This window comes from Juglans regia, chromosome 3 (assembly GCF_001411555.2).
Source record: "Juglans regia cultivar Chandler chromosome 3, Walnut 2.0, whole genome shotgun sequence".
Classification (NCBI taxonomy): Eukaryota; Viridiplantae; Streptophyta; class Magnoliopsida; order Fagales; family Juglandaceae; genus Juglans; species Juglans regia.
The window spans coordinates 14001401-14015496 of NC_049903.1; the positions used below are offsets into that span (position 1 = coordinate 14001401).

A 14096-nucleotide genomic window follows, 5' to 3' on the forward strand; every position below is an offset into this window, starting at 1 on the left:
TAGAAGGAATCATTCTCATCGTTAATATGAAATCATATCAATTTGTGAGTTTATTTTTATAGAATTTCTTTTTGTTGTATTGCACGCGCGCGCGCACAAACACACACATATTAATATACGTATATATATACGTGTGTGTGTGTGTGTGTGTGTGTGTGTGTGTGTGTGTGTGTGCATATATATATATATATATATATATATATATGAACAACTACAAGATACAAGAGTATGGTGGAGACCTCAACAATCATTCCAAACTAGTTATTACAACACAAGAAAAATAAAGAAAAAAATAGAGATTTGGAGCCAATGACTTGGCCCCCACCCATTTTCCACAAGGGGGAGCTGCTCGAAGCGGTTTTAATACAGTCTAAAATTTGGACTACGATACTACAATCAAAAGTCGTATTGAATTATTTTGTGTTGTGTCTTGCTGGTTTGAATTGGCTGAATGAGACTTTTACTTACTCTTTCTCACAATTTTTGGTTAGAAGGAAAATAACATGTGACAGATGGTTTGAATTTTCAATAAAAGACTGATGATGTCTATCTAGGCGCATGGGGGTTGGTCGGATCTGAAAGATTCAAGGTTATTGATTCCACTACTACCACACATGGTGGCCAAAAACTCACTATGGTGCGGCGGTGCGTGGATCTCACATGGTTTAGGCTACACATGAGCCACATGCACCTTTTTTATGATTTTCTATTGGCTGAAGCATCGGCAGTTAGGGAGTCTTGTAGTGGGGCGCGTGACGATCGTAAGTGGCATGAAAGCAGTAGATCGGCTTGTCTCCAAGCTATAGTCGAGAAACAAGAAAAATAATCGGTGGACAATTCCAAGAAGGGCTATGGACATAAAGTTAGCCAATTTAATGTGGAGATTATTACAATAGGTTATGCAAACCAAAAAAAGTAACTTTATTTTGTTTAATTTGGCTAAATTTTTACATAAACAAAGGTGAATGCTCCAAGAACTGTATGATGTATGCATTGTTACAAACTACACCTCGAAAGTTTTGGGTCAAAATAGACTCAACCAATGGACCGAGTTAATGGCCCAAAATTGTAATCCCACTATAGCACAGTTGAAATTTGGTCCTTGTCCAAACATAAACCTGAGCCCATACTTCAACCCAAGTGCAATTCATGAGCCAACCCATAGGTTGCCCCGTAACTAAATTTTGAGGATGGTTATGCAAATAAATTTGACATTAACCACAAATTTGCTTAGAAGAAGAGGTAGAAATAGAAGATGGGGGACTCACCTTTGAAGGAAATAATTTGGTTGAAGAAATGGTAGCTTGTGGTGGACTTTTGCGGTTCCCAAAACTTAGCATGTGTCTTTTTCGGGTGACTCATTTGTGCAAAGGTTAAACTTTATCATAAGATTTAACCCATAAAATATATTAAATAGCGATGGGTGGCAAGTCACTTGAAACTGTCATCCTTCCCAAATCTTATATCCCGATTAGGAAAAAATGGAAGATATGTGATTGTATATTTTTTTAACCAAGTGTGTAGGTTGTGAGTAAGATACCCACTGGCCCACCCACTTAGTTTGTATATATAATATTATATATGAGTAATACGAGATACAATCATGGATTGCGTTAGCGCCGCATAATCCTTTTGTTAAAGAGTGAGGTCCACTATTCAAAAATTAATTTTTATCATGTAAATCTCGTTTTTACTCACTTTTTTCAAAAAGATTGTACGGTGTCTGCGCATTCCACGACTGCAAATATTATTTCTTTAATCTAAAATATGTACCTTACACCCATCTTTTGAATCTCCTTTCTCTCCTATGATCTCTACTTCTCCCCCATCTTCTCATTCTCATTCTCATTCTCATTCTCCCTCCTCCACCTTTCTTCTTCTTCTTTTTCTTCTTCTTCTCATTCTCCTTCTTGTTTCTTCTCTCTTCTTATTTGAGGACAGAAACTCCACATCTCCACCCTATACCCATGATTGCATTTCCTAAGTCTAAGATCCCCATGGCGCGACTATGGCTCTTAGGCCCTCATCCTTTAGATCCACGGAGTGGATGGCTGATATGATTCTTAGGTTGGATTGTTAAAGTTTTGGGTTGGCTGATTTGTATTGTATATGATTTTTTGAATGGATATTGAAATTATTAGGTTGGATAGTTGATGGGATGTGATTTTCATAAATGGAAAGGGGACTAAATGGTGATGTTGCCAATTTGCCTGCCTATTTAACAATGATTATCTACAACGAGCCAAATGTTGGGTTGCGGACAAGGGTACATATGGTCATCCCGCCCTACATGGGCAGGTAGCCACCCAACAGGCCAAGGCAGGGCTGGGGAAGGTGGCTACCCAATACCCAACATATATGCGCATGTAGCAGCCTATTTATAAGTACCTCATGTTCCAAAATGAACATCCACTAAAAAGAAGTTCATATTCACAATAATGTATGTGGTTTGTTGGTGTGTAATAAAAATTCTATTGGACGTGATCATTTTCGTGATCATTTTCTATAAGAGATCATGAGGTACAAGAAAGATTATTATCTTTTTTTTTTCTATTCCTGATGTAGACATAGCGGCTTCTTTATAATTTAGCATCGGAAGCTCCCTCAGCTACTGATTCTCAATAAGTCCTTTGTTAATACTCTTCTAGAAACATTCACTTTGGTAAGATCGTGTGATCATAGATGCACAAGACGCCGTGAATGCCAAAAGAAGTTGGCACCAAGGGAAAACAACTAACTACGTGAGAAAAAAAAAGACTAAGTTCAAAGAAGTTAGGGCATCTCTAGATCAAGTACAAGGCTAAATAAATAATATGCAGCAACCCAAGCCGCATTAAAGGAAGTTGAAAGCATTTGTCAGTTGATTTGCCCACTAGTGCATTCTGCCCAACACCACCATTGAGTTAGCATGATGTAGACTGATGAAGATGTTAGAATTTAGAAATAAAGATTTGTTGATATTTACACAAAATGAGACAATCTCAATAGGGTGTTTGTCCCATAAGTTGTTGTTTAACAAAGGAATTGTAAATGTAGTAATTATGAACATGTTGTTTATATTTATAAACTACAAGACAGTAGTTGACAATGGGCACAACCATTGGCAAGGGACACAACCATTTGACTCAATTAAATGATTGTGTCTCTTGACGCTTCCTCCACCAACACTCCATGAGAACCATCATTATAGGGAGGATAGAAATCCAAGGGGTATATTGTTTGGTGTGTGATCATTGCCCATCAAATTCAAATCTTTCACTTGAACACATAACAACGATGATGAATCTAGGTGAGTATTTTTACCTTGGTACCAATTTAATTTTTCACAACTCAACTATCATTTGCAACTCTTGCAAATCGGCGTCAGAGTAATGACAAGTCTTGATGTGTGTACGCTTTAGTCATTGCCTTAACTGACCCCATTCTTTACCATATGTTTTTTCACTGATCACATATTATGGGTGACTTCATTTCACTATATCTTTAGTGAATGACATCAATTATTCATGATTGAATAAATATCCTTGTCATAATTGATGACTTCACCCAAATACATAAAAACATGTATCAACTTGTGCTAAATTTTTATTTAGTACTTCCTCTAAAAGTCATTTCTAACACTTTTCTTAATTACCTTATCGATGACTTTATAAATGATCAACCCTTTATTTTGGGCAATCAACATGCATTGAACTTTTAGTAACTACTTCCTCTAGGATTGTTCCTAAGACTTTATTTACTTACCTTATCAGTGACTTTACAAATAACTAACCATTTATTTTGGGTAACTCCCCATAACTCCATTTATCTAGACATCTCCAAAACATCCAGAGTTATGTATGGTGACCATGATATTACTTTACCTAAACATTTTTCAACGCTATTCTAACCACATGCTCTCTGAATTTCTTGATAGATAATCCCTTGGTCATTAGATCCATTACCATCTTGGTCGGGAAAATAAAATTAACTTTAACCTCTAATCTTTTCACTATATCTAAAATAATGTATTTTCCTTTGAGACTTTGTGCTCCACTTTTTATTAATAAGATGACCGACTGATTAATATAAAACACATTGACTGGTTCAGTGGATGTATTCAAACGTAAGTTTTCAATAAAGTATTTCATCCACACCACATTACTTACTATCTTACTACAAGCGATATATTCTGCTTCCGTTGTGGACGTAGATACATAATTGTTTTTCTTACTCAACCAAGAAAATGTTGTTTCACCAAATAGAACTATATATCCATGTATAAATTTTCTATCATCTATATTACTTCTAAAATCGGCATCACTATAACTAATTTATTCCAGATCATTAATTCCAAAGCACAACTTCACATTTTTGGTAAATATCTTAATATAAATTTTACTGTTTTCCAATACTCCTTATTTGGATTAGATTGATATTTACTTATCAATCCTACTGCATGACAAATGTTGGGTCTCGTATTTTTCATTACATATATGAGACTTCTCACAGTTTGAGCATAAGAAATTTTAAGCATTTCACTCATTTCCTCTGCATCTTTTGGGCACATACTTTTACTCAAAATATTACCTTTACAAATAGGTGTACTTAAAAATTTACAATTTTTCATACCAAATATTTTAAATAATTTTTCTAGATATTTTTCTTGATCTAAATATAAGTTTTTGAGTTTCTATCCCTTTAAATTCTTTTGCCAAGAACATAGGTAGCCTCACCCATGTCTTTCATTCCAAATTTATATCTCAAAATTTCTTTTGCTTTGTCCTTCATATATAGATCACTAACAATATAGCATCACATTATAATGATAATATTGTTATTATATCGTCATATTTCCTAATATATACACAGTGATCTAATAGACTCATTTCATATCTAATTTCTAAAATTGCATTGTAAAACTTCAAATACTATTGTCTTGAAGATTGCTTACTTTCATACAATGATTTATTTAACCTATAGATTTTTTCTTCATATCCTTCAATTTGAAATCTTTTATGTTAAATCATAAAGATGTCCTCTTTTAACCCACCATTAAGAAAAGCATTTTAAACATTTAACTGATGCAATTTCAAATTCATTTTTGTAATAATAAACACGATTAGTCTCACCGATATAAACTTCACCACAAGCATATAGGTATTCCCAAAGTCTACACATAGTTGTTGAGTGTATCCTTTGGCCACTAATTTTGCTTTGTATATTCCCAAACTTCCATCAGCATTCAATTTCTTTTTGAGAACTCATTTGCCACCAATAGTTTTTCTACTCTAATTTCATTAACTCCCAAAATTATTTTTAGTAATCGACTCTAATTTATCTTTCATGGGTTCAAATTATTTATCTGAATCGACGCCATTGATTTCTTTAGAAAAATTTTCAGGATCATTTTTTAAAATTCTCAAACTAGTATTAAGAGCATAATGATCTTGAAACAATATTGATGGTCGTCTAGTTCTTTTACTCTCATTGTCTCCAACATCAATACTTGAAGATTGATTTTGATCGTACTTTTTTTATCTTCCATTACTCTGTGTCCAAGTAATATAAGTATTTTCATTGTCAAATTTTGTAGAGGTTTGTTAATTTTTAAGAGTATTCAGTAAATTTATCTAATGAAGTGGAGTAATCAGGTCAGTATTTCTAGAAAAATGGCATCCCTACTTTCTATCAATCATCTATTAGAGTGATATGATTTGTAACCCATTTTTCTACATACCTGACGAACCTGCATTTCCAGGTTTTATTTTTCAATTTATCCCTTATTTGCCTTTGTATGAGCACTTGTACCTTACAATCTCACACTTTAAGTTTGTTTAAGTTTATGTCCTGTCTATATCTTGTAAGGTATAAGAGGTTTTGCTTTGGTTTCTACTCGATTTAATATGTATGCTGCAGTCAATCCTGCTTTCTCCAAAAAATGTGTTGGCAGATCAGCATATACCACCATTGATCTTGTCATATCTAATAGAGTTTTATTTTATCTTTCTGCAATGTCATCTTGTTGAGGTTTGTATGACATAATATTAATATGTTTTATACTATTTTATTTACATCAATTATCCAAAGTTTCAAATTCTCCTTCTCTATTACTATTCAAACTTTTAATGGGCTTACCCAAGTGGTTTCTACTTCTACTTTATAATTTTTGAATTTCTCAATTGTCTCAGATTTGTGTCTGAGTAAGTAGATATACCCATATTTTGAATAGTCATCAGTGAAATTAGTAATAAAGTACTTAATTCCCTTGTGGGTTTTTGTTTTAATAGGTCCACAAATATCATAATTTATTATTTCAAGTAAATATATGACTTTCTAACTTTTGGAAACCGATTTACTGCTGAGTTTGTCTTTGATGCATGGTTCACACATATAAAAATAATATGAATTTATTTGTGGTATTAATCTGCTTTTATACATTCTGATTATTTTATTTTTATTTGTATGCCCTAATCTTAAATTTCATAAATATGTACAATTAATAGACACATTCAAATAATCAAGAATAGATAGTTTATTTTTAATATCAATATTCAATACATACATATTATGGCCTTTCAAACATTTCACTGATACATTACCCTTATTAATAATAACGGCTCCAAACTTAACTCAACTGTGTAGCCCTTTTGATATAGTACATGTATAGATACTAAATTTCGACGAATATTAAACACATACAATACATTATTAAGTAAAATAACTGAACCATTTATATAAAATATGCATGTACCTTACACCCAAAACATCGCAATATGTGTTGTTGCCCATATATACACTTTGTGCTCATCTATTTTTTTCTCATTGAGTTTGACAAACAGTTATTTGTTGATGCAAATATGTCTTGTTACTACAGACTCAAACCACCAACAGTTTGAGGCTGGTTCCATGAGCATTACTTTTAAAATTGTCGTCACAATTTCCTTACTTTATTTTTCTTTTCCCTTATTAGGATACTATGATTTGTAATGTCCATTCTTCTTTTAAAACAGTTTTCACTGAATGGTTTTCTTTGCCCATTTTTCAACTATTTCTTTTTCTTGAGTTGTTTTCGTTTCATCTTGTTCTGTGAAAAACGTGTCTTGAGACATCATTATCTTGGATGATTAATTCTCTATGTTCCTCATCTTCATCCTTCCTTCTTCAAGTACCAAAAGTACTGGGAGTGAAGTCATTATTATTTCTTTCCTATTAAGGAAATGACAATGTGATCTCAAGATGAAAGAAGACGATTAAGTATGGTTGTAACTTGGATTTTATCAGTAAGAGGACGACCAACATTGAATGATTCTTGTGCAATCAATTCCATTTAAATGATATGATCGCTCATATATGCTTTCATCCTCTTTCATGCAAATCTTGTTATACTTAAATAACAATAATTGTATGTGAGTATCACACCTTAATCCATACTTTCCTTTAATTTCATTCATGATTTACTTAACAATTCCATAGTTTTCAAAAAGAGAATGATTTCATCATTCATGCAGTGTAAAATCAAGGCTCTTGTCCAAGTATTGCGTTCTTCACATTTGTCTCTGGTTCTTACGCAGCTTCTACTTCCACTTTGACCATTTTCCATATTTTTAAATAGCTTTGGTGTTATTAATGTATATAAGACTTTTCATTTAGAGGAAAAATTATATGCCTTTTTCAATTTTGAATATTTCTTCAATTTAATTTTTCAATCCCCAAGTGACCAATACTTTTCTTAGTTGTCAAAAATAACAAACCTTAATATTAACAACAAAAATGTAGAAATTATATATGTTCTATTACAAATATAGGAATACAATAGTTCAAACTATGAAAATTAAATAATTACAAACTAACTAAATAATTAATAATAATAACCCTTAAATTTGATCCAAGGTGGTTGCCTAGAAATTTTCCTATTGTATTTCAAATATAGAGAATAATGGAAGTGGTGCCTAGATCGAGTATTGCCTCAAACTTCACTTGAGCTTTCACCTCAGGAACCACTAGTGATTATCTCGAACAACAGGTGCTCTATAGAGATTTGGCACACAACCAGGAGTGTAATGACTTTTGAGCAAATTAGATTGAACTTGAAATGACTAAAAACAGCCAAAAATACCAAAATTAGTTTGAACCGGTTTAGAAAACTGAGTTAAATGATTCAGACTAATGGTTGAAACAGGTGCCGTTTCGACCAATAGTATCTTCTTATTCCCTATGATCATTGAATTCCTTTTCTGAGAAATTCCAACTTTCACCCTCTTTAGGTATGTTGGACGGTGACAATGCTATGTTTGAAGTGTCCCTGCCGCTCTCGAAACTCGACGGTGGTAAGGAACTCCGGTGACTGGTTGGAAATCTAGAAACTTTATAGACTTCTCTATTTCAGTCAGCACTTGTTTTCCCCTCTGACTGAAAATTTTTCCATAGTTTTCTTCAAAGTAGTAAATGTTAAACAAATTTTGCAGGTTGTCGATGTACTTAAGGCCTCCCACCATGATTTGGAATAATTCGGTTGTTGGGTCAGAAAGTTTTCGTATAACCAAATCTACAAAAGAAACCATCTGAAAGATTCCTTAAAGGTCATTTACTAGATAACCAAGTCATTTTCCATCCTAATAAGACTAATAGCTTTCAGATTAGAACTTATAGATTTTGACATTGTTTTTTAGGCTAGGGCACTGGTGTCTCCATCATTATATATACATATTTTTTTCAACGCATGGATACCGCATGACTAGATATTATAATTTTGACATGCTATTTTTATCTTATAACCAATGACATGCATTTCTAATCTAAAAATAAGCTAGGCTGACATTTAGATCAAATCAAGTTGTTTGAAATGTTTGCTCCTACATACCTTTTCATTCTTGCACGTAAACATTCAAAAACTCAAAAACCCAACGAAAAATTGGAAAAAAAAAAGAAAAAAAAAAAGAAAGAGAGGAGGCTTACAAATGTGGAAGAAAACATACTGAGAGTTTAAATATCTAGGGTCACCTATGAATGAATGTGTAAGACATGAAGTACAATTGGATTTATTAATGAAAATACAATGGGATATATGATCCATACATACTGAATATCATGTGGGTGTGTAGACACAAATACAAATAAACGACAACAATTATAATTATTAAGGATCAAACTGAAGTTTTGTTGGAAACATTGCATATCATGATAATCAATTCAAACTTAATTTGTTCAATATTATACTTTCCTTTGCTTTTCTTGCTCAAAATCCAATGAATAGCTCTGAAAATCTTCCTTCCGTTTTCATTTGGCTTGCATGTTCAGAGTTGATATTGCCAAATTGCCCACTCATCATCTTCCCCAAGCTGGAAGAGTCTACGCTTATATGACCGAAAAAGAAACCTAGACCCGTATGTTGAGCGCATTATATCAATCCAGAGCTCATAGTGTAGCAGAACAAAAAAAATAATTGGGACACCAGTCAAACTAGCAATAACAATCGGAACCCTTGAGGTTTGTTCTTTGCTATAAATCAAAGAACAAGTTGCGCTAAATGCTACCACCATGCCTACTACAGAGATGAAGAGCGCAGTGAGTCCAAGCAGTAACCTCATAGGCAATGATCTAAGGAAATCATTTTCTGTATAACGTGACGTGAGAATTGACAAGAAAACTAATATTGAAGTTGAAGAGGATAAAAATGCTATTGCATTTGATATGAAAAATACCAGGAACCCGGTACTTTCCAAAACGATAGAAGTGCCACTGTCTAGACTTTTGCCACCGGGCCCAGTGAAGGCTGCTACAAAAACCACAGTTGCAATAAGTGTTGCCACTAGCATGCAAGAACTTGTCGTGTCCTTCATCCACTTTTCACCATCTTTCAATAAACCTTCATGTGTCATTGTAAACAAATCTCTAGGTGTTTGGCCGTGTAGGTTCTTCTTGACCACATATGCAGGAGGCACAATTTTTTCTATCTCCTACAAACATCATACATAGTGTAAACTAATGAGTAAAAAGGTGACTAGTATATATAGATTATATATGATATAAAAATTTGTTGTCTAAAATAACACTAAAATTCATGCACCCACCTTGAACCACAACAACTCTCGCTGCATCTGAAGGGCTGCTCCTGATACGATTTTTAGACGACTTGAAGGAGCCAATTCTCCAGCTAGGTGTAGCATGTTGTTATTGTTTTCATCAATAGAGAGTGCAATGGAATTTGTGGTAGCGGCTATGTCATATATAAGATTGAATACATTCTCTTGCCGATATAGAATAGCAATGTGAAGTAAAGTCTTTCCATCTTCGTCAACTTGCCATATGAGATCAGGATATGAGCGTATAAGAATATTTAGAAACTCAATATTCCCTACTTTTGCAGCTTCAATGAGTAAATTCATATGATGTTGAACCAGGTTTGATGACATCTGGTTGATCGACAACATTCTAACTTTTTCCCAAAGAACTTCAACTAATTGATGAGCTAATGTCCGCCTCAAAGCTTTTTTATAAAACCCCTTGAACCCTAGCATTAGGGGGGAGAGAGAGAGAGAGAGAGAGAGAGAATGTGTATATTATTTTGACAATAGATCTATATTTAATTTCTTACCAAAAAATCATGAAATCAGAATTTCAAAGAAGGAAAAAGCAAAGATAATATATGGAAACATTAAATGCAATTTATTTTAGTCCTAATTTTGACTATTTTGGATATGTTTTATCTTTGCATTTAAACTCTTTTAACCGTTTGGATGCTAAACACAACTGAGTTGAGCTGAGTTTAGCATCTAAACATATATGATAAAAGAGTTTAAATGCAAAGACAAAACATATCCAAAACAGTCAAAATTAGGACTAAAATAAACTAAGTTGAAGCTCCATTCAACATCCAAACACTTTGAGTTGAAGTTGAGTGCATTTCAACTTTAACCTCTGTGGGCCCTACAACTGACAAAAAGCAAACAAAAGGCTTAATTCGCATTCGGTGTTTCTCAATTCAAGGGTGGAAAATGTACAAAAGTAACTTTTGCCTCAGTGGGACCCAACACAACTGACAATTATTTTATTTCGGGAAAAAAAATTTGGAGACATCTAGCGGTGCTGAGTAAAATAGAAATAAGTCTATTTTGCTCGAGCGATTATTAAAAGCCTTAAGCGGCAATTGCCTAGACGAGAGCCGCTCGAGCGAGAGACATGGGTCTCGAGCGCTTCATTGAGCAACAACTCAATTGTCTGGGTGAGTTTCTATTTATTTGTTCCTCTAGCATTACATGTATTTTTTTACTACTAATTAAATAATATGTAAATAAATAATAGAATAAAACGTGGGTATGATACTGTTGTAATTTTATTGATAATTATTTTATTTTGTTTTGATAAATTTGGAGTAAGAAGTTTTTTTTATAGTGCTCGGAATATTTTCTTTTTATTTTGTTGTGATTATTTACATGCATTGAATGAATAATTTATGTTTGATTTATGTTATTTATTAATAAAGGATTTAATAAATTAATTATTCAATAATTACAACAACTTCCCAATCATTGGTGGGTATCATACATTTTCTAACTTCTCATAAATAGTACTAAACTCATCTTAACATCTAAATTCTCATCTTATATGGGTTCCACATAACTCACTCCACTATTTTAACTCACTACTATTCATAAAGAACTCAGCTCAGCTCAACTCAACATCCAAACGCAGTCTTAGAGAAACTATGTCGAGTATGAATGGTAATTCATATCGGATCATCTAGGTTTACGTATGTCAATTATCAAACCAGTGCCAGAATTCGAGCTATAAAAGATCACTTAACCCTGATTCAACTTGAATAATAAATAAATAGATCTTAAGTCATTTGAGTTTGTGTTAAGTTATTTCGATTCATATCCAGGTCAATTGCTAATGAATCTACCTAGATTTAAGCATATATATATATATATATATATCATTATAATAACCTACTTATACACGAACCATTTGATCTTCAATTAATGTTTCGATCGTCATCAACCATCTGCACAAGTAGACCAATTTGAGAGAGTACTGACTGAGGATTAACACATCGATGTGGCTGCTTTCTAACCTTTTAAGATCTCTTTGATCCGTAGATATAATCATATGGGCACATCTTGTAATTTGAACTACTTGTTAGAAAATGTCATATTGAACACGTGCATATATATGCATATATGAATTAATATATAAAGAAAGTTTAGGTTTGGAGATAAACTTACAGATGTACTTGAGGCATCTTTCCCAGATTGCTAATTGACTTCTTTTGCCAATTGCAAATGGCTTTCTCGCCATCTCCCCCAACGCAATCATCCCATACACAGTATGGGCAAATGAAGTACTCCTAGTATCCACGTTCATTGTTTTCAATATTATCCTTCCATACTTTGCAGTTTCGGCAATTGCTAGGTCTGGATCCGTTTCTAGAATCTTCAACGCTACATCTGTCCATAAAACAACACATTATTGTCTTGAATAAATGGCCTAAATTACCTAAAACTCATTCTAATTAGAATGGTTATAAGCATATATCGTGAATAATTTTATGAGTCTTTTTTACTTGCGAGCGATCTAGAGGGTACATACCCGTTTACATGACATGCATGATTTGTATTGTTAGAATTTAAAATTAAATTATTTTATAAATCAAATTTTGCCATATCAATAATGCTGATCAGGGTGTAATATCCTCTACACCAACTTACGACAGATCATATAATTTTTCAATTAAAATTAAAATTACCATGATAAAAGCTCTATATATATATATATAAGAACATGAAATTAAAGAAAGGTTTTTAAATTAATTTCCTCAAAATAACAGTCACTAAGATGTAGAACATACCATACATATCAGTGGAAACGGTTGCTAGAAGGAGTGTAAGGCGTTCAACAGTACTAGTCAAGTACTCTTGGAAAGGAGTAACAGAGTATAGATATGAAACCATGTTCCTACGTCCACGCATAGCTGCAGCGAGAAGTGGTGTCACATCTTGTTTAGCACGGATGCATAGCAGATCTTTGTTCATTTTCACCATCTCCATAGCAATTCTCACGACTCCTGATTGAGCAGCAAAGAAAAGGGCTGTGCATCCGTCTGTGGTTTTCAATTCCAAGTCTTCCTTATTCATCAATTTCAAAAGTTTTATTACAAAGTTGGTGTGTTTTGAAGCCGCTGCATTATGAAGAGCTGTTGCATACTCTCTGTCTATGGGAACTCGAACGAATTCTGGGTGTTTCTTAAGAAAAGAGTTAGCAGTTTTCCAGTCACCTTTTAAAGCAGCTTGGAGGAGGGGAACAGACAAGGTACGATCTTCAGGTAGTCTTTCATTCCCTTAAATATTTTAAAGATCACATACATATATATCAGGACAAATAGATAATACGTACAGGTGAATATATAAGATCAATATGTCCGTGCAGTTTGTATGCACGCAGGACATCTCTTTGTGCATGTATAACTTTTGCATGCTGATCAAAGTTATTCAAAAGAAAAAAAAAAAAAACAATGATTGCATGCAAATGAGAGAAAGATCAAGATCATGAGTACGCTTACTCCTGTCCGAATTCTGGCTTTGGCTTGGCTCTTGTACTGCCAAATCAATCAGCTCCATTAATTCGATTTCTGGCGTTGATGATGTCCCTGCATTAATTAACCTGCTACCTCCGATAAGTAAGCCAGAGTTATTTGGCTCCTGATCTAATGTTGTTGAAGATCGATAAAAAAGCATTAATTAACCAGTCGGTACAAAGTCTTCCACCCTTTATATAGATCAGTCTATAGATGAATATTAATGGAATATTCACATCTTTAAAAGTAATTATTTTCTTTTACCAAGGTAGGTATCCAGAGTTTATATGGTCCACTCCTATCTGGATGCTGGAATGATTTTTTAATTTGTGCACCAGATTAACATCAGGTGCTTGTAACCAGATATCATATAATTTAAAAAAAGGGAAATACTTTAGCTACAAAGTAATTACATAAAAGTAATTTTACAAATTGACATAATTTGATGTGATTTGTCAGATTATAAAATTATTTTTATTATAAAATTGATCTAACGGATAAGATGAAGCCATATCAATTTATATAATTATTTTTGTATAAT

At 33.2% G+C, this 14096-nt stretch overlaps 1 protein-coding gene across 1 annotated transcript; it reads right to left on the reverse strand.

Annotated features, from left to right (window-relative positions):
* Window positions 1–9275: 9275 nt before the first annotated feature.
* Window positions 9276–13598, reverse strand: LOC109012753. The gene is made up of 5 exons (XM_035688691.1): window positions 13541–13598; window positions 12830–13318; window positions 12207–12428; window positions 10053–10348; window positions 9276–9938 (listed from the first exon to the last, which is right to left on the reverse strand). Exons 1-5 carry the CDS (start codon window positions 13596–13598, stop codon window positions 9276–9278), a joined length of 1728 nt encoding a protein of 575 aa, XP_035544584.1.
* Between the last annotated feature and the right edge of the window lie 498 nt (window positions 13599–14096).

Bases quoted from the DNA above. Each gene is read 5' to 3' on its own strand.
- LOC109012753 (XM_035688691.1), bottom strand. From the start codon at position 13,598: ATGGAGCTGATTGATTTGGCAGTACAAGAGCCAAGCCAAAGCCAGAAT. The intron at 13,319-13,540 runs GTAAGCGTACTC...AAAATATTTAAG, and splicing joins AAGCCAGAATTCGGACAGGA to GGAATGAAAGACTACCTGAA. The intron at 10,349-12,206 runs GTAAGTTTATCT...TACTCATTGAAG, and splicing joins AAGATGCCTCAAGTACATCT to CTGCAAAAGTAGGGAATATT.